At 48.4% G+C, this 19,490-nt stretch overlaps 1 protein-coding gene across 3 annotated transcripts in view; it reads left to right on the top strand.

Moving 5' to 3' along the window:
* The window catches only part of ANXA11 (annexin A11), a 41,548-nt gene that overhangs the window by 5,262 nt on the left and 16,796 nt on the right, over window positions 1-19,490 (top strand). For 2 of the 3 annotated variants that reach the window (XM_046653275.1, XM_046653273.1), the window contains one exon: window positions 18,545-18,607. In XM_046653275.1, the coding sequence (XP_046509231.1) occupies window positions 18,553-18,607 (55 nt within the window). In that variant the 5' untranslated portion in view covers window positions 18,545-18,552. Of the gene's footprint in view, window positions 1-18,544; window positions 18,608-19,412; window positions 19,482-19,490 lie in introns of those variants that run through there. The other variant, XM_046653274.1, reaches the window with a different exon arrangement.

Below are 19,490 nucleotides of genomic sequence, written 5' to 3'. Positions count from 1 at the left end.
GCACGTAGTGGCATATCCTAGTTGTAAGTCATTGTAGTTCTCTGTGGGATGCCACCACAGCATGGCCAGATGAGTGGTGCTAGGTTGGCGCCCAGGATCCGAACCAGTGAACCCTGCCTTGCTGAAGTGGTGCGCACAAACTTAACCACTTGGCCACTGGGCCGGCCCTGCATCTTGTTTCCTATTTATTATTTGTTATATATTTGGTTGTTCTTTCTTTCCTGACTTCTGCTATCTTGGTTAAGTTTTTCATCATCTCTCTTCCCCACCCTACCTGCATTAGGATTCAGATTTGGTCATGAATTAGGAGAAGAGCTGCTCGCTCTCTCTTGAGAAACTGGAGTTCAGGGTTAGTAAGTGTCTGTTCCGTAAAGTTGTCTAGGCACCAGTCTCCTTGGGTAGAGTTGCTTCCAGCATTCTCCAGGGCTGGAGTTTTCAAACTTGAGCATGTATGAGGTCTGTGGTGAGGTTTGTGAATTCTCATTTCTGACAGGTGCCCACACAGTGCTGAAGCCACCAGTCTGGGCACCACACTTTGGGTAGTGCTGCTCTAAGTGCTTCCCTACCCTGTGTGGCCCAGGACAGCTGACTTTCATGGCATGGCCCTGCCTAGCTCCCAGGGAGGCTCGGAAATATAGCCCTTATTTGGGGTCGCCATGTGCCAGGCTGTTAGGGAAGCAAGAGGGGGCAGATGGTTGAGGGGGATAACCAGACATTTCTGGAACACCACCCACTGCTCTCCTTAATTTGGAACCAGTGCTGTGCTTATCAGTCTTGCCATTGGTTAAGCCAGTATTCCTCAGTTAGGAAGTGGCAATGGTATGTCACAACAGTGGCCAGCCAGCAGGCAGTGGAAGCGTGGCAGCTTCGATCCTGTGGGCTGGTGAATAAGAGGCAAGCTTGTGTTCTGAGAGTCAGCAGCTTCCAGGCTGTTCCCGATAGTCACGTCTGGCAGCTGTGCGCTCTGCCACTTGGAGCCACCTCCTGATCTTACAGGCCCTATGGGGTTAGGTTGGCCCCTCCAAGACTCACCTTCAGGTTGGAGAGTATCTGGCTGTGCTTCTTCCTCCCAGCTTGACTTCCTCACTTTAAGGTATTACACACAAGTGACTTTCCAGGAGAGTTTGGGGGCAAAGGGCATTTGAACCCTGAACTGAGCTGGGGCTGTTGGTCCGTGCATCTCCTGATACCCTAGAGAGATCAGAACAAGTGTCTGCCGACCCCTACTCTCTGCTGTTGTTAACTCACAGGGAGGTGAAGCTGGAGAGAAGCAACTTTACAGAGGCCTCCCTGGAGCAGATGATGCTTTCTGTGTGGCTTGATTATATGGGACTTTATTTGGGAGGCAGCAGAGTCACTGTGTCACTCTCTCTTTCCCAGGGTAGCCTTTGCATTTCCCAAGCTGCATTCTCCAGCCCAGGAAGGTGGATTGGAGCCCTGAGGTGTGCTGGCTGGAGGGGAGCCATCATGCGCCATGGTGTATCAGCCTGGAAATTGAGAAACATGGTTCTAGTGTGTGTCCTGCCCCCAGCTGATCCTGAGACCTCAGGCAGGCCCCTTCTGCTCTCTGGGCCTCGGCTCCCACCTCAGTAAAATAAGCCAGTTGAACCAAATGATCTCATGAAGGCCCCTTCTGTTTCTGACGTTCTAGGATTTCTATGTGATCCAAATGCCAGTGCACTGGGAATTGACTTTATTTCTAAGACGTGTCTTTCAGACCCAGCTTGGCTCAAGTTCAGCCCCTTGGTGAGGCCTGGACACTGCCCCCTTGCCACTCTCCCAGCCTTCTTTGCTCCGGTGCCAGCCCTTGGAGGCAGGGTCTGAGCCACTGCCTGGCTAAGGATTGACATAGGCTCCAGCTATTCTTAATTCATGGCGCGTAGCTAGGGAGTTGAATGTTTAACAGTACGTTCCTTAGGCTTTTTGTTCAGTCTGGGAAAAATATGGTCAGGGTTGGTGGAATGCTGCCCTAGGCTCTGTGGCTTGCTTCTGTGGCCTACTGGCACTCATGACCCATACCTCAGAGGTGAGGCAGAGCCCCATGAAGGCAGGGCACTAGGGCTCTGCAGTGCCTGCAGAGGGGAGGGCCATGTACACCTTCCCAGCAGAGTGAGGGATGTTCATACACCCTCCCAAGTCACTTGAGGTCCTGCCTTGCTGTGGGAGGGAGAAAGGGGAATGTCTTCCATGTGTCTTCTCTACCCCTAGAATTCCTGGAGCCCGTGTCCCAGAAGCTCTGATCAAAGAGGTCGTTGGAACAGGTGCCACCCAGGGTGGAAGAGATGAATCAGGGTCCACTGGTGTCCTGTTGGTGTGTGTCAAGGACCTCACTGTGCCCAGCCCTGTGCTAGCTGCTGGCAGGAGGTGGAGAGTGCTGTCCTATGGCCTGGGCACGGACTCTGTCACTGAGAGGCCTAGGAAAAAGTAATCCTGGCTCTAGCACTGGTTGGGTGTGTGACGCTTGCTTGTCAAGAATCATCTCTGAACCCTAGTTCCCTTGAGGTGATAATACCTACTTTGGAGGAACACTGTGAAGGTTAATGAGGTAATATATGTACCTATTATAGGTACTGGGAAAAGGGGAGTATTATTAGAACACTAGAGGACATAGAAAACATTTTAGGTCAAGTGCTGATAAATTCCAGGAAGAGCGATAATGTGGGTGAGGAGATCAGGGTGGGCTTCCTGAAGGATTTAGGGCTCCATCTGTCCTAAAGGAAGGCCAGGATTGACATAGGCTTAAGGAAGGGGTAAAGGAGACAAGGAAGACAGACCAGGTAGAGGGACTATCTGAGCAGAAGTCATGAAGATGGAAAGTGCTGAGATAATGGCTTGGCTGAGCTTCGGACATGCATTTCCTGCAGTTCTTTCCATCACATATGTATCTGTGGGAACCTTCCATTTTCTTGCCATGGCACAGTGTAACTCTTGGCCCACGGCCCTTTAGCTGAGCTTAGGCTCCCTCCTGCACAGGGGTCAGCCCATAGTGGAGATCTGAGAGAATCTTCTCCGCTAATGTGATCTATAGGCTCTGGTAGGGATTTCTTTTCAGCTTCCGGCTGTACAAGGCTGGCTGGGGCCTTTGTCACCATTAGAAGAGCAGCCATGGGTAGTTGCAGGAGAGGTTTCCAGGGGCTTCTAGGTAAGGCAGGGGTACCTCAGCCATATGGAGCTGGAATAGATACTCTCTCAGGTCTTCTGGGTCTGAAGGGACTGAGCCTTTCCAAGAACTTGGCGGTGGTGTATCAGGGTCTCCTTAGTAGAGCCCAGGGCTCTCCCTGATGCCTTTAGATCTTTATTTAGTTTTATCTGCCACCCCACTTCCCCCAATTTACTGTGAGAGAGGATCTGTTAGTGACTTTCATATGGAGGTGAGATGGCTCATCACATCTTAACCAGCAGGGCCCTGGATGACATTGGTTTCTCTGATTACAAGTGCAGCTGTCTGCAGGGACAGCCCAGTGGGGACAGTGGGCAGCTGATGCAGGCACACCTGGCTGAAGGGGACAGCTCCTGTAGCCCTAGCTGTGTGCTACCATATGGAAATGGACATGTTGCCAGATCTCTTATTTTTCCATTAAAAAAAAATTTAAATCAGGTGAGAGTCTCTTTTCAGACCTACCCCCTCCCTACAAAGAAATGAATATTCATCAACTACAAAATCTTCCCAGAGCCCCAGGTTCTGGGCAGCACAAGTCGACAACCACAGATCCCTCACAGGTTCACTTGTTTTGTAGGTGAGGGAGGGAGATGCCCAGGAGAGCCTTAGGTTTGCCAAGGTCCGTCAGAGAGAAGCCAGCTTTCTAGACACCCCTCCCACCCTTCCTCTCAGTTCCCAAAGAGCAGACGTCTTGATTCTCAGCCTTCATCTCTATTCTTGCTGGGGGAATGGCTCTTCAACGTGGCGTGGGTATTTTCCTGTGACTGCTCTTTGTGTTTATCGCCCCGTCTAGAGGGAAAGCCTGGTGCAGGCCAGGACTTCTTTTCCCCTTCTGTCCCTGGGGAGTCTAGCCCAGCGCTGAGTGCCTCTCTGAGCCCAGAAGTGGAATTACTGTGAATCTAATGAAATTTCATTCTCAGCTTCAGCCATCCCCCTCATGCCCCAGTGGCCCTTCCAAAGCTCTAGGAGGGGCCCTAGCAATGAACTCACAAAGTCATACAGTATTGTAAAATTTGCAAAAAAAGAGATATTGTGTATTCTTTTTCTTGAAGAAGGTCTCTAAAACTGCGTAAGCTCCACAAAACCTGGACCTCCCCCCTTAGATGCTGGTAAAAACCCAGCGATTGGCTGGCATCCTGTCTTCTGGACAGTGAGCTCTTGGCTTAGGGGCAGGAGGTGGGGGTCCTGGGCCATTCCTGTTAGGATCTTGCTGTGTCACCTTGGCATGTCACTTCCTCCTTTCTGGTTGTCAGTTTCCCCACTTGTGAAATGAGAGCTGAGGTGGGGTGGGTGGGAATGAACTGAGTCATCTCTAGGGCTGAGTGACCTCTGGCATCTCAGTTGTGTGATCCTGGCTGACTGGGTGTGATTGCCCCGCCCATGCAGATCACACTGCTGAACCTCCCCCCATTGGAGTATTTGCATTGCTGGCTGGGTGGGGCTGGCCTGGCCACACAGGTGACTCATGTTGACTGATAATACAAGTGAGCAAAGCTTTATTGAGCTCTTATTTCTAGACATGCAGGAAAGGTGAGCACCTGGTCCCTCCTTTCTCGGTTAATGGTCTTTTTGTGATCTTGGTGGTTTATTGCTTTCTTTGTCAAAGAAAGTTTGCTGAGTTAGGTATACTTGTGCACAGATCTCTTGTTTAAAGAAAGCAGAGGCCTTTTTGAAGAGAATATCATGGGAGGATCTGGAGGGAAAGACAGAAGCAATGGTCACTGTATGTATTAGTTTTCTATTGTTGCCATAAAAGACCATAATCTTAGTGACGTAAAACAACACAATTTTTTTTGGTGGTAAAGTATACATAACATAAAATTTACCATTTTAGTCATTTTTAAAAGGTATACAGTTCAGTGGTATTAAGTACATTCACATTATTGTGCAACCATCACCACCATCCATCTCTAGAACTTTTTCATCTTTCCAGACTGAAACTCTGCCCCTATTAAACAATAACACTCCCGTCCCCCCTTCTTCTAGCCCCTGGCAGCCGTAGTTCTACTTTTTTTTTTTAATATCTTTTTAAAATTTTTATTTATTTATTTATTTTTTGAGGAAGATCAGCCCTGAGCTAACATCTGCTGCCAATCCTCCTCTTTTTGCTCAGGAAGACTGGCCCTGAGCTAACATCCGTGCCCATCTTCCTCCACTTTATATGTGGGATGCCTACCACAGCATGGCTTGCCAAGTGGTGCCATGTCCACACCCGGGAACCGGCGAACCCCGGGCCGCCGAAGCAGAATGTGCACACTTAACCACTCAGCCTCGGGGCCGGCCCCCACAGTTCTACTTCTGTCCCTGAATTTGACTACTCTGAGTACCTCACATAAGTAGAATCATATAGTATGTATCTTTTTGTGACTGGCTTGTTTCACTTTCATAATGTCCTCAAGGTTCCTCCATGGTATAGCATGTGACAGGATTTCCTTCCATTTTCAGGCCAAATAATATTCCTTTATGTTTATACCACACTTTGTTTATCCATTTTTCTGTTGATGGACATTTGGTTTGTTTCTACCTTTTGGCTCTTGTGAATAAAACTGTTGTGAACATTGGTGTACAAATATGTTTGAGTGCCTGCTTTCAGTTCTTTTGGGTATATAGCCAGAAGTGGAATTGCTGGATCAGATGTTAAATTTTTTGAGGAACTTCTGCTACTGTTTGCCACAGCGGCTGTACCGTTTGACCACATGACTTTTCTGTCTTACAGTTTTGTCTCATGGGTCTCATGGTGTTTATTGGCAGGGTTATATCTTTTCTGAAGGCTCTAGAGGAGAATCTGTTTGCTTGTCTTTTTCAGCCTCTGGAGGCCGTCTACATTCCTTGGCTCATGGCCCCCTTCCTCCATGGATGGAAACCCTCTCATGCTTCTTATTTCTTTCTTTTCATCCTTATTTCTCCTTATTCTTTCTTTTCATCCTTAACCCAGGCAGGAAATGCTCTCTGCTCAGGAAAGGACTCATGTAATTAGATTGGGTCCACCTGGATAATCGAGAAGTTGGTAACCTTAATCACATCTGCAAAGTCCCTTTTGCCATGGAAGATAACATATTCATAGGTTCTCAGGGATCAGGGTGTGGACTGTCTGGGATGGTTTTGAAGGACCTACCTGATGGTGCCTTCATCTCAGGCTTTGAAAAACCCTCCCCTCTCTGCTCTTCCCCTTCCCCACATTGTCCTGAGGTACCCTGTGACCATAACAATTGGTTAGGTATGGCACTCAGTGTGTGGGCTGACATCTGGTAGAGACTGAACAAGTTTGGGTGTATGTCTAGGATCTTTGACGACCCTTTTTCCCCTCTCCAAACGTCAGAGCTTGTCCTGTTTGGCCACTCGGGAGAGAATGACATTGGGTGAGTTGGTCACAGAGTGAAGAGAACTGCCCACACTTTACAGAGGTCTTTCCTGATCTTACGTCATTTAGTCCTCACAGTAACTCCAAGGTAGGTGGGCAGATCATATCTTTGCAGACAGCTTAGAAGTTCAGAGAGGTTAAATTGTCTAGTGAAGGTATGGTGGAATTAGGACCCAGATCCTAGCTCCCAGGCTAATACTTCTTAGGGAGTAAGTTAAAATTAACCTAGCACCTCCTATATGCTAATAAACTACGTGGTGGATCGCTATATATGTATATATCAGTGCATCAGATCCTCACAGCCGCATAGTAAGGTGGATGTATTTTTCCCAGTTTTACAGAAGGACGTCAAGTGACATGCCCAAGGTCACATAGCCTGAAAGCGGTAGAGCTAGAATTGGAATCATTGTCATTGGACTCCAAACCCTGTTCCTAGCAGCTGTGTTGGAAGATGATGTCAGAGCTGTGTGGACCATGGGTAAAAATTCATTCAGCAGAACGGAGAAGTCTCTTGTGACCATCCTGTGATGTTTGTGGCTCTTAGTGGAGGGAGGGTGGGTTGTGTGAAGATGGGGGAACTGGCGTAGGGTGTGGGCGATAGTAATTTGGGGTGGTAAAGGGCCTGTAGAGAATCTGGGGATGGATGTTATCAGACCCAGTGTCAGTGATGCTTAGGCTGTGTGACCTGGGATGAGCCACTCTCACCTTTTCCCATCCAGACGTGGGAAGAGTTCAGAGAAGGAGCTCCCCAAGTTCCCTTCCAGCTGAGCACTGAAGGGTCACGTTGTGCAGTCAGTAACTGCTGCACCCCTGTGGGCCAAGGTGATCCTGGGGAAACGGTGCTTGGGTTGGATTCTGCAGGAAATGGAGAGCCTTGAGAGCTAAGCGGGGGTTGGGGGGAGACAGCCTGGAGGGCTCAGATGCCTCTGGGACTTGTGCTTGATTGACATCTGCTGGTCCCTCCTACTTTGTTTCTCAGGCTGGTCCTGGGAGGAGCCCCTTCTGATTAGGTGGTGTAATTGGGAGCAGCTTCCCCCATGTGAAAGTGCTGAAACAAAGACACAGATGTGTCTCTCCAGCCTGAACTGTACTTAGAAACACAACCCACAATTTCCCTATTTTTCCGGGGGGATGGAGTATTTCCTTAGGTCCGGACCACACCTTGGACTTAGAACTTGGGTAGGGGACTTTTTCTGTCGCTGCTACTGTGTCTGTCACAAGAACTTTGGCACCTACGAGGACCACGGCCTGAGCCCCTTCATGTTCTGGGCCTGGGTGTCGCCAGATAATGACACCATATCTGGGTTCACCTTCCCCCTCTGTGGCCTGCTTTCCACTCCTCAGAAATCCTGAGTTGGGGTTGGCATTTGACTAAGTGTTGGCTTACCTGGAAGCCCATTTGGTGTGGGCAGGTCTCAAAGGGGGCTGTTCCCATGAACAGGAAGGACCCAGGTTTGCCAGAGAGCTGTGCTGTGGAGGAGTTGGTAGAGAGGTCTCACCTGCCAATCTGTGTGTGCTCCCGGTACCTTTAAATAGTCCCTCCTGCCTCCCTCCCCTTCTCGGTTCCAAGGACCTAGTCTGGAAAGGTCCCGAGAGGAGAGAGATGGTTTCTGTCCGGGCAGGGGCACAGAGTAGAAGTACTGACAGCAGACTGCTGGCTGTTTGCAGGGATGGGCTTTGTGCAGACCAAGGCACAGGTCTCTCCTCCCAGGCAGGTTTTCTCTCCAAGAGGCCTTTTCAAAGTTGCTCCCCCCTCATCCTCCCCCTACTGTCAGCTTCTTGTCTTTACACCCCCCTCCCCCCAGCATTCCTGGTGCTTGAACCAAGCCCCTGGGCACCTGGCTTATGGAGGGGATGGAAAGAAAACATTGCCAATTTCCTGTTGGTGGTTTCTCCTTGGGGAGATTGGAAAAGCCAACACAGCCGTTCCCAGGACTTGCTGCTACAGGGCTGGGCTTGGTTTCGGAGAAGGAACCAGCACACTTTGCTCCACTCCTCCCCTCCCCTGCCATTCACACTGTCCTGACTCTCCCCACCTCTCCTGTTACTCCCCTATCCCACCCCCTCCCTGCCCCAACGTTTCTCATCCTGAGTATTATCAAATGGCCCAGGGTCCTCTGGGACCCTCTAATCCTCTTTGCTATTTTATATTGGGGAAACTGATATAATGAGAAGTTAAATGATATAATGAGAACATATTTGATATTAAACTATTAGTATCTGCATTTTATAGATGTGGCAAACCGAGGCCCAGAACAGTTAAGTAACCTGCCCAAGATCACGCACCTAGTAGAGAACAGAACTGGATTTGAACTTGGTAGTTTGGCTTCAGAGTTTGTTCTTCCCAACACCCTATGCTGCCTTTAATGAAGTACCTGGGATCGTGGTGAAACAGGTGTTTCTAGTTTCCGTCTTTGAAATCCTAGTTTCTGGGGCCAGCGGGCTCTGTGAGGAAGTACAGCAGAGGGGTTAAAAGTCCTGGGCTTTGGAGCCTGGCTCTCTGGGTTTGAATCCTGGCTCAGTCATTTACTAGCTGTAACCTTGGGCAGGTTACATAATGTCTCCATACCTTGGTTTCCTTATCTCTAATATGGGGATCATAATCTTAGTATTTGTCTTAATGAGTTGTCGTAAAGTTAAATTTCATGTAAAGCACTTAACAGTGCCTAGTACATAATAAGTATTCAATAAATGTTAACTAATATTATTTTTGCCTAATGAGTTTTGGAAATTTGGGCATAAAGTTAAGCAGGCTCTTTTGTTATAGGACTTCTCAGAACCTTTATTACGCTATCATGAATTGGCACTTTCCTGGAAGGGGATGTAGCAGGCAGCATTTTCCAACGCTTTTGGACAACCAATCTTTCTCTCTCTTTTTTTTAACTGGGTACCTGATAAATTCTCAACTTGCACAATGTTAAGATGGTGTCCAAGAACACGGTTCGGGAAGCACTGTACATCATGCTTCCTGTTTGTGCTTCGCAAGGCTGAGCTGGACATGGAGGGTCAGGTTAGGCCTGAGCAAGACTTTGAATGACTGTATGTAGCAGAGCTGGGGCTGTGCCTCGCTTCTCTTGTCCCCTCCCCACAGGATGGGGAGAAGGAATTGGTGTGAGCCAAGGTACCTGAGGGTTTCTGGAACCTCCTTGCCATGAGGAATGGTCTTGGCTGACCTGGTTCAGAGCACAGTTACTGCACTGTCTTCCTTCTGTCCTTGGAGGAGTCTTAAAGTAAGTCACCAATGGCAGCACCAGCTGGGACCACCAAACAAACCAGCCTAGCCCTGGTTTAAAATGGTCACAGGTTTGCACAATGGCACTGTTAGGGGAAGGCAGGCAAGCTCTGCTCTCAGCAGACTAAGTTCTACCATGGACCCTTTCCCTATACATTTGTGACTTGAGTAAGCCATGTCCCTGATGTATTTTAGGTCCAAAAGCAAGGTGGTTGGAAGCTAGAGAATCTTCAAGATCGCTTCCAGTGTGGCATCTTGGGTGTCTGTAAATCTAGGATTGGGGTGAAAATCTAAAGAGGTATCCCCTTCAGGAGTCCTAAAATCCAAGAGGAAGGAAGAGTCCTGAGGGGTGAAGCCCCCTGTCATGCACATGGCGTAGGGAGGTTGAGGAAGTGAGGGCCTGGCTTCAGGTCACTGGTTGGGATCCTTTTCCATTTGAGATTCTTGGAACTGGACTACCTTAAGTAGACGTTTCTGTATTGCCTCAGGCCCCATTTTTATCCTGCTCTGGGTCGCTGCCTCCTGTTGTCCAGCGCAGTGACCCGGGGAGGAATGTGCCCAGCACTCCCAGGATGGTGTTATGGAGGCTGGGAGCTTCTTGGACTAGCTGAGGGCTGACTAACTCCTCATCTCCCCAGCAGTGCCAGGAGGTGCACCAGGTAGGAATGTAGATAATTCATTACTCCTGAGCCCACCCAAACTGAGTTTTGTACTGGAGTGAGGAGAGTTTGCCGACAAGCAAATCTTTCTTGTTTTAAAAAAGTTATACATATGTATATGAGCAAACTATATAGATACATATATGCATATACATTTATGTGGTTTTTTTTTTTTTGGTTTTGAATTATACATTAGAAACTGCTCAGCGGTGACCTTCGGTAGGGGCTTAAAGGGGAAAGTGACTTTTCCTTTTTATTTTGTGCCTTTCTGTTCTATTTAAATTTCTCTACAATGTGCTTGTATTCCTTTTATTTTTATTTTTAAATGTAATTTATTTTTTAGAGCAGTTGTAGGTTCACAGCCAAACTGAGTGGAACGTGATTTCCATACACCCCCTGCCCCCACCCATACAGAGCCTGCCACACCATCAACATCCCCCACCAGTGGTATGTCTGTTTCAGTTGATGAACCTATATTGACACATCATTATCACTCAAAGTCCATAGTTTACATTAGGGTTCACTCTTGGCCTTGTACATTCTGTGGGTTTTGACTAATGTGCCCACTATTTTAGTACCATATAGAATAGCTTCACTGCCTTAAAATTTCTTCTGTGCTCTGCCCTTTCATCCCGCCCACCTCCCTAACTCCTGGTAACTTACTGTCTCCATAGTTTTGCCTTTTCCAGAATGTCATATTAGTTGGAATCATACAGGATGTAGCCTTTCAGATTGGTTTCTTTCACTTAGTAATATGTGTTTAAGTTTCCTCCAAGTCTTTTCATGGCTTGATCACTCATTTCTTTTACTACTGAATAATATTCCATTGTCTGGATGTACCACAGTTTATTTATCCATCCACCTACTGAAAGGACATCTTGGTTGCTTCCAAGTTTTATCAATTATGAATAAAGCTTCTGTAAACATCTGTGTGCAGGTTTTTGTGTGCACATAAGTTTTGAACTCATTTGGGTAAATAACAAGGAGTACTAATGCTGATCATATGGTAAGAATATGTTTAATTTTGTAGGAAACTTCAGACTGTCTTCCAAAGTGACAAAATGTACCTTTTTGCATTTCCACCAGCAGTGAATGAGAGTTCCTGTTGCTCCACATCTTTCCCAGTATTTGGTGGTGTCAGTGGTTTGGATTTTGGCCCTTCTAATAGGTGTGTAGTGGTATCTCATTGTTATTTTAATTTGCAATTCCCTAATGTTGTATAGTGTCGAGTGTCTTTTCATATATCTGTTCAGGTCTTTTGCCCTTTGTTTTTTTATTTTAAATCTTTTTTTAAGATTGGCACCTGAGCTAACATCTATTGCCAATATACTCTTTTTTCCCCCTTCTTCTTCTTCTCCCCAGCCCCAGTACCTAGTTGTATATTCGAGTTGTAGGTCTTCTGGTTGTGCTATGTGGGATGCCACCTCAGCGTGGCCTGAGAGCAGCCCTGTCCACGCCCAGGATCTGAACCGGTGAAACCCTTGTGTGCTGAAGCGGAGCACACGTGAACTTAACCGCTCGGCCGCGGGGCTGGCCTCCTTTTGCCCATTTTTTAATTGGGTTGTGTGTTTTCTTACTGTTGTTTTTAAGAGTTCTTTTGATATTTTGGATAACAATTCTTTGTCAGATGTGTATTTTGTAAACATTTTTCCCAGTCTGTGGCTTGTCTTCTCTTCCTTTTATTTTAAAAAATACATCAGCAGGGACTGTCTGAGCTGCATGATTTAAACTCTGAATTTTTGCATAAAAACAGATTGAGGATTTAATATTAAAAAATGAACACACAAATGAATTGTCCAGCCTGCAGGCTGGGGAAGGCCACTGGAGGGGTCACCCTGTGAAAGCATCCACTCTAGTCCAGGCCTGCGTGGTTTGCTGCCGGGCTCTAAGGGGTGGGAGCTCTCGCTGCAGGATGATGCTTTCAGGCCTCTGCCTCCTCCCAGCGTTAGCTTGCTGCAAGCTCCATCCCACCTGAGCTCTGTGCTGGTCCTCTGGGGAGGACACTTCTGTATCCTTGTGCCAAGGCAAGGCACTGCCGCCACCCATTGTTACTGAACCAGGTTCGTTTTTGCCCATTGCCCAGAAAGCCAAGCACGGAGACGATAAGATTACAGCAGAAAGAGAGTTTAATCACAAGGCAGCCAAGTGAGGAAAGGGGAGAACAAGTCTCAAATCCACCTCCCTGGAAATGGGGACTCAGGGATATTTATGGGGTAGAGGGACAAGATGGTCTGAAATGTGGAGATAGGTGTTTGGAGGTGAGGAGAGGTGAGGTAATTGATGATCTGCGCAAGTGTAGTCAAACTTCATGCCTCTTCATAGGACCTATGTTCACAAAATGGTGTTGTTAGCATGATCTGGGGGTGGGGGTTTTAGCCTCTTGATGTCAAAAGGTCACTTATTAGACATCTGTGCAGGCCCAGTGGATGGGTTGGTGGTCTCAAACGCCCTGAAGTGGACAAGGAGTTCTAATTCTTGTCAAACAGCTCACACACCCGTTACCATGGTGACCCAGGCTCCAGGGAGATGTTATCTATAGGAACCTAGTGGGAGTCAGATAGCGTGTGTCCTAAACAGCATGGTTAACAATGGGTGGGTGAACAACTGAAAGCTATAATAGTAATTGCAAAAAAGAAAAAAAAAACTTTAGTTACTAACTACTTAATCATCAATGGCTAACTGCCAGTTTCACCATCCCTTCTTTTTCTTCTGTGCCCCTGGAAGTCAGGCAGGACACCAGAAGATGCGCATAGTGCGTGGCCCAGCCTGTATCTCTATCTCCCATTGTTGGGGTGGGGAAACAAGGCTCTCCATTATGGTAGAGGGGTAGCTGGCTGGGGTGAGTGAGATTCTTCTTGTTCTGAGTGATTTTGCCTCTTTTCTCTACACAGCATTTCTAGATTCTTCTGTTTGGGGACTCTTGCCAGTGCCCTTGTGGAGCCCTTGTGATGTAATGGTATTCTGGTGTACGTATACACAGCTTTAGGGGACAGGCCCTTTTACAGTCCCTGAGAAGCCTGCTGTGTACCTGCTGTATTATTTCAGCATTCCCCCAGCATTCTGAGGCTTGGTTCTGATGGGATCCTGGGATGCCCAGGTTTTGGTGCTTGTCCTCAGCGCTCTGCTGGGAAGAAAGGCTAGACAGTATAAGTAGAAAGTATCCAAGTACCTTGAAGGGAAAGGTGTTTCCTAGAGTGTGGAGCACAGAATCAGTTCCATCAGAATTGCTGGGTATGGGGATGGGGCGCTTGTTTTAATTTCAGATTCCTGGGCTAATCCCAGGTTGAAGGGCCCAGAGTGGTTGGAGCCCAGGCCTCAGCATTCTGAGCGCGCCCTCTAGGTGATTCTCATGCATGATGAAGCAGTGCTAGCCAAAGTGTGGTCCACAGTCAGGCAGCATCAGCATCACCTGGAAGTGTGTTGGAAATGCAGGTTTGGGGGCCTATCTCAAATCTACTGATTCAGAGGCTGTAGGGGAGGGACCCAGCAGTCTCGCCTTAACGAGCCCAGCAGGTGATTGTTTTGCAGGTTGAAGTTTGAGAATCACCAGTTTAGCCAGAGAGGGCCACAGCTGGATGAAATTGGGTACACAGCTGCTGGTAGATGGTCCTAGTGAGGAAGGGTGCTATTTTTGCTGCAGTGTGCCCTGAGAGAGGTAGGACCAGAGGCTGGAAGTTCCCTGGAGGCTAGTTTCTAAGAATTGGAGTAATCCCTGAGGAGGCCAGCTGCCTGCTGTGTGCGGGAGGCTCTCACTATTGAGTCCCCGTGGCAGTGCCGTGACCAGAGCCAGCATAGAACAGGGATATCTCCCAGCCTGTCAGAATCGCATTAGCAGTGTGACGCATTCCCATGCAGGCACCCTTTTTCTTTGCTAAAGGACAGAAGTAGGAGAAAGGCATTGGTCGGTGCGTGTGTGATACCATGGAGGCCAGAGAGAAAGCAGATCTGCTGGATTGAAACTCGCTGTGTCCCCTTCTGTCCTGGAGAGTGAGGGTTGGACAGGCTGTGAGGGGAAGGTGAGGGGCACCTGGGAGCCTGCTGGAGCTCCTGTCCTAGCTGGGAATGGCTTGCCAAAGACAACAGGCCCTGATGGTGGCCTCTTTTGAGAAAAAGTGGAGGCCAAAGTTCCCCAAAGACTGGATGATGAGATTTTTTTTTTTAATTGAAGTAACGTTGGTTTATAATAAATTTCAAGTGTACATCATTATATTTTGACTTCTGTAGAGACTACATCACCAAAAGTCTAATTGCCCAGCAGATTCCTGAATTTTCTGAAAAGGGGGGAAGAATGTAGCTGTTGCAAGTTAAAGAGTTGTATGCAATGTCTGAAGTCCCCTAGGATGTGGGTGGGTTGGGTAGGCACTTGGAGCCAACATGGTGCATCCCAAGGTTGCCCCAGGTTATTTGGCTGCATTTGCTTTTCTCCTGGGGATTATTAGGCAAATGAACTGCAGGGCTCTGGGCATGGGAGATGTGTTAGAATCCTAATTTGGAGGAGGCCCTCTTTATACTGTTGTGAACAAGATGGGGAAATGTGCGCTGGGTCGTGGTGGAGTTAGGTGGCCAGATAGCTGGTTGAGTGCCTGTACCCGCTGTTGTCGAGCTGGGGTGTGTCCGTCGTTGGCCCTTTCTGTGTCAGTTACTTGGAAGAACGCATGTCACGCTTACCAAATTGGTAGATATAAAACAAAGCTGAGAGGGCGCACAAAGATGTTTGATGTCAGTCAGAATCTCAGGAGATCTCAGTAGGCTGGAGTAACGGGCAGAACTTAAGGGAGAAATTTAACAAGGATCCGCATCAGGTCTTCATTGTCCTGAACACCCAAGAGTTACCAAGCCAGAGGGGCTGGGAGCCACACCCATGGGGAGAAGTGGGCTGATGGTCCTGCCCTTCACCTGGTCCTGCACTCTTCAGACCACACCTGGGGCCTTTGGTTCTGAAGATAGCTTTCAGAGAAAGAGAAAGGGAGTGGGCTGCAGGCTGAAAACTATTTCAGGCAGGAACTGGTGGAAAAAAATGAGACTTTTTTCAGGAGAGGGGAAGACTGGAGGTGGTCTCTTGGGGAGAGGGGAAGACCCAGGGATGAAGGACTGCTCTTTGGACATGGGATTAGTCCCGGCCTGTGGGGCACTCAGGGCAGAGCTAAACCAGAGTCACCAGGAGACTGATTTTGACTCTTGCTGAGAACTCTGTGAAGCGCTACTGGGAATCAGTGCCATTGCCCTGTGAGCCGCAGAGGCTGGCCTGTGGTCCTGTCTGGGGCGGGGAATACTAGCAGTGCCTCCATTTCTGAGTCCATGGTATGTTTATGTAACAATGCTAACCCCAGACCCAGAGCCCGCTGCCTTGGACTGAATGAGCCTGTGTGAGTTGTTCAAACCTTAGAAGGACAGCCATGGCCTCAAGTGAGCCCAGAAATCCCTACCTGAATTGGGCCTTTTTTAAAGTTGTTTTTTAACAGGCAATACATGTATGTGGCAAAAAATGCAAATATAAACAGTAAGCTTCATTTCTGTCCCCAGGTTTCTCCTCCCTAGGCAACCAGTTTACCCAGTTTCTTGTTTATTCCAGGATGATTCTGTGGTTCTGTGTATATATATATATATATATATATACACACACACACACACACACCCCCACTAAGTTTGTGTTTGTTTTATTTTTTTAAGTCAGCTTAGTGTTGCACCTTGATTAATAATGGGGATCATTTCCTGTCCCTGTATGTAGAGCTGGCTAATTCTGAAAACAGCTTCAGAGTACCCATTGTATGGATCTGTTGTTATTTATTTAACCAGCCTCTTACAGGTGGATATGTAGGGGGTGGTGGTGGTTGTAACAGCTAATGCTGCAGTAAAATTCATGTGTGTATGTCATTTCACACAGGTGTGTGTCTGGGAAACATTTCCAGAAGTAGACTTTCTGGGTCAAAGAGTGTCATTTTTAATTTTGATGTCTGTGTTTTTGACTGGCAATTCTCAGTGTATTAGTGAGGGTAAACAGCTTCACTTCCTTTTCTGTAATTACCTGTTCCCATCATTTAAGTTTCTCTAGTAGTTTTTGATCTTTTTCTTATCATAAAACATTTTTCCTAAATTTGTCATTTCTTTTTAAGTTGTTTTCCTTATTTATTTCTTATGCAGAACTTTAATTTTATGTTTTTGCGGTTTGGGACCACTTCTTATGTTTAAATCTTTGGTCTGGCTGAAATTTATTTTGGTGTATCGAACAGGATGGTACCCAGCTTTTGTTTGGTTTTGTTTTTTTCCCCACCTGGCTGTGGATAGGCCTTTTGGCCTCATTGCTCTGGGAGGAAACAAGAAGTGGGTGGGTGGAGGGGCTTTGGTGACCAAAGCTTCTGTGCAGTGGTGGTCTCCAGAGACAGATGTAGGAAAACAACTGTCGCACACCCTGTTCCTTTGCAGGGGAGTGCCTCTTTCTCCCATCGGAAGGTTCCTGGCCCATCCATCCTTTAAATCTCCAGGCTCTTTCTTCATCAGCGAGGTCTGAGGGTTCTGGTAGGAGAGTCAGGCTGAGGGCAGGACCTGGGAGGGCTTTGTGCTGACGGCTCACCCAGCCACAGGGAGATGAGTCAGACAAGGGCAGCACCACTGGGGAGCTCAACCACCTCACTGCAATGGGCAAGGGGAAGGGGCTTTGGCACACACCGCAGGTAGGCAATTCTAGCTTTCTCCAAGGTTACTTGCCCATCATCTGGCCTCATATTGCTTTGCCTATAGTCACCTCTGGACCCACTGACCAAAACGAATTACCACACCCATAGGGCTGAGAACTAGGCCTACCCTGTGGGGACCAGTGCCACTTTAAGGAAATCCTTCAGCTTTCTTGAAAACAACATGCCCAGTTCTCGAATGTGGCTGTGAAGGGCCACTAGAATCTTGTAGGTGGAGAGCAGCCTTTAGAGCAGTGGTTCCCAAAGTGGAGTCCCTAGACCAGCAGCATCACCTGGGAACTTGTTAGAAATGCAAATTTTGTATCTGCTGACTCAGACTCTGCAGGTGGAGCCCACTATTGTGTTTAACAAGCCCTCCAGGTGGTTTTAGTGCAGTGCAGTGTGGGAAGCAATGGGTCTAATCTGGGTTGGGGCCCAGCATGCAAGGAGGAGCAGCTCACCTGGGGCCAGCAGGTATGATTGTTAAGGGGGCCTACAGGTTTCCTCACATATCCTCACCTATCACTGGATGGCTCTGCAAACTGCAGCAGCCACTGATTAGCAAGAGTAGGCAGGTGGCATGACAGTCTCTGAGTGACTGGTGTCATGGCAGATCTGTGGCTGTCCTGGGCAGTTTAATTGGCATGGGGCACGGCAGAAGGATTTGTATACAGAGGGAGTGTGTTAGAGCAGGTATCCCACTCAGCACCAGCAGGCAAGAGCCCGGGGTTCCAGGCCTTTCTTCTTCCCTTACTTGTGATCTGCAGGTCACTTACCCTTTCTGAGCTCCAGCTGGTTCATCTGTAGAAATGGGATGGTACTGCCTCACTTGCCATGATTCCGGATCCTAGATCAGATGAACCCTTCTGAGGTCTCTTCTTGCTTCTAGGAGTAATGATTCTCCATACTGTACCAGGTTCCCTTGCCCGGTGAACCAGAGGTTGGAGAATGAAAAGTGTAGCTTGGGGCAGATCCAGTTTGGAGGCTGCTCTGGATAGCTTGGAGTCTATAGGTTGGGCACAGGGAGATGGACTCTGGCTTCCCCTGTTTGATGGAGGGTGATATGGACACTGGAAGATAAGACCAAACAGACCTGGACCCCTGAGCATGAGGCTATCTTCTGAAGTTGGAGAACAGCTCCACACAAACACAGCATCCTTTGTCAGCAGCGGTGGGAATGAAGCTTGGGTGAAAGGGGTTTTCAAGGAAACCCACCAGCTGGTGGGTGGTGAATCCTATAGTGGGGTGTGGGCGTGAGCCTGACCCTGAAGATGAGCCCACCTTGGTTGCCATTTCTAGCTGAAGGCCCCAGCAGGTAGAGGATAAATTGGGTTGCCACAGGTCACACCTGATACAAGAGGGGCACCGGTTTGTGGGTGTTGCTGTTCTACAAAGAAGCCGCCAGTAAGGCTGGTGGGAGCTCCTGGCGAAGCCTGAGCGCGCTTTCCTCTTCCTTTTCAGATCTAACCATGAGCTACCCTGGCTTTCCCCCGCCCACAGGTGGCTATCCCCCAGCTGCACCAGGTAAGAGGGTTTGGGGCGGGCCGGAGTGGGAATGCCTTCTCTGCTTAGTGTCCAGCAGTAGAGAGTAGAGGAGGAGTAGGGCTTTCCAGTCATTTCCTCACTCCTGTCATGCTCCCACAGCACAGCCAGGTTGGGGAGGGACTGGAGAAGAGCATGGATGCTGAGGCCAGGAGAGGCCTGAGTTTCAAGCTGCTTCTGGAAGTCTAGAACCAGGCCAGGACCTGGTCTCTTGCCTTACTAGCTGATAGCAGTGGGAAAATGGCTTCCCTTCTCTGAGACTCAGTTTTCTCCTTTGCAAATGGCTTCAAGGATCTCTCCCTCCCTGGGCTGTCCCGGATACTAATGAGATAGCCAGGTAAAGCCTCTGGCACGGTGTCCTCCGAAGCATTGTTAGGTGACAATTGCCCTTTGTCACTTCTGCTACCCTGTGCTCAAGGTGCATGGTTTTGCAGCGGCAGGGTTCTCCCTGCCGAGGGGAGGAAGTGGGGGCAGTTGCTAAGAGTCAGATGTTCCTGCTGAGGCTGCAAGAAGCTGTGGGCCAATAGTAGTGAGGCTGCACCAGCCGGTCAGGCGATTGGATCCCGGCCCCAGCCACAATGCTTCTCTTCACACTTAGAAGGCATCTTCTCTGGCCCTTTCCCCTCCTGGGTTCCTGAAATGAGATTTGATCCCCACAGTAGGAAAGGAAATAATGAGGGCTCCTGGGACAAGGGGGAGAAGAGATACCATTCCAGGTCATCCTGAGGTTGCTTGAGCTGTGCTACCCCTCACCCCATGAGACCACTGGGCACATTCTTTTCCCTAGAACTGAGGTCCTTGAGTCTGAGCACTGATGGCCCTGCAGCCCATTTGGATCCGCCCTTCCATTCAACAGGTGAAGAAC

Source organism: Equus quagga, chromosome 2, assembly GCF_021613505.1.
Source record: "Equus quagga isolate Etosha38 chromosome 2, UCLA_HA_Equagga_1.0, whole genome shotgun sequence".
Taxonomy (NCBI): Eukaryota; Metazoa; Chordata; class Mammalia; order Perissodactyla; family Equidae; genus Equus; species Equus quagga.
This window is presented reverse-complemented; position numbering and strand designations above follow the sequence as displayed.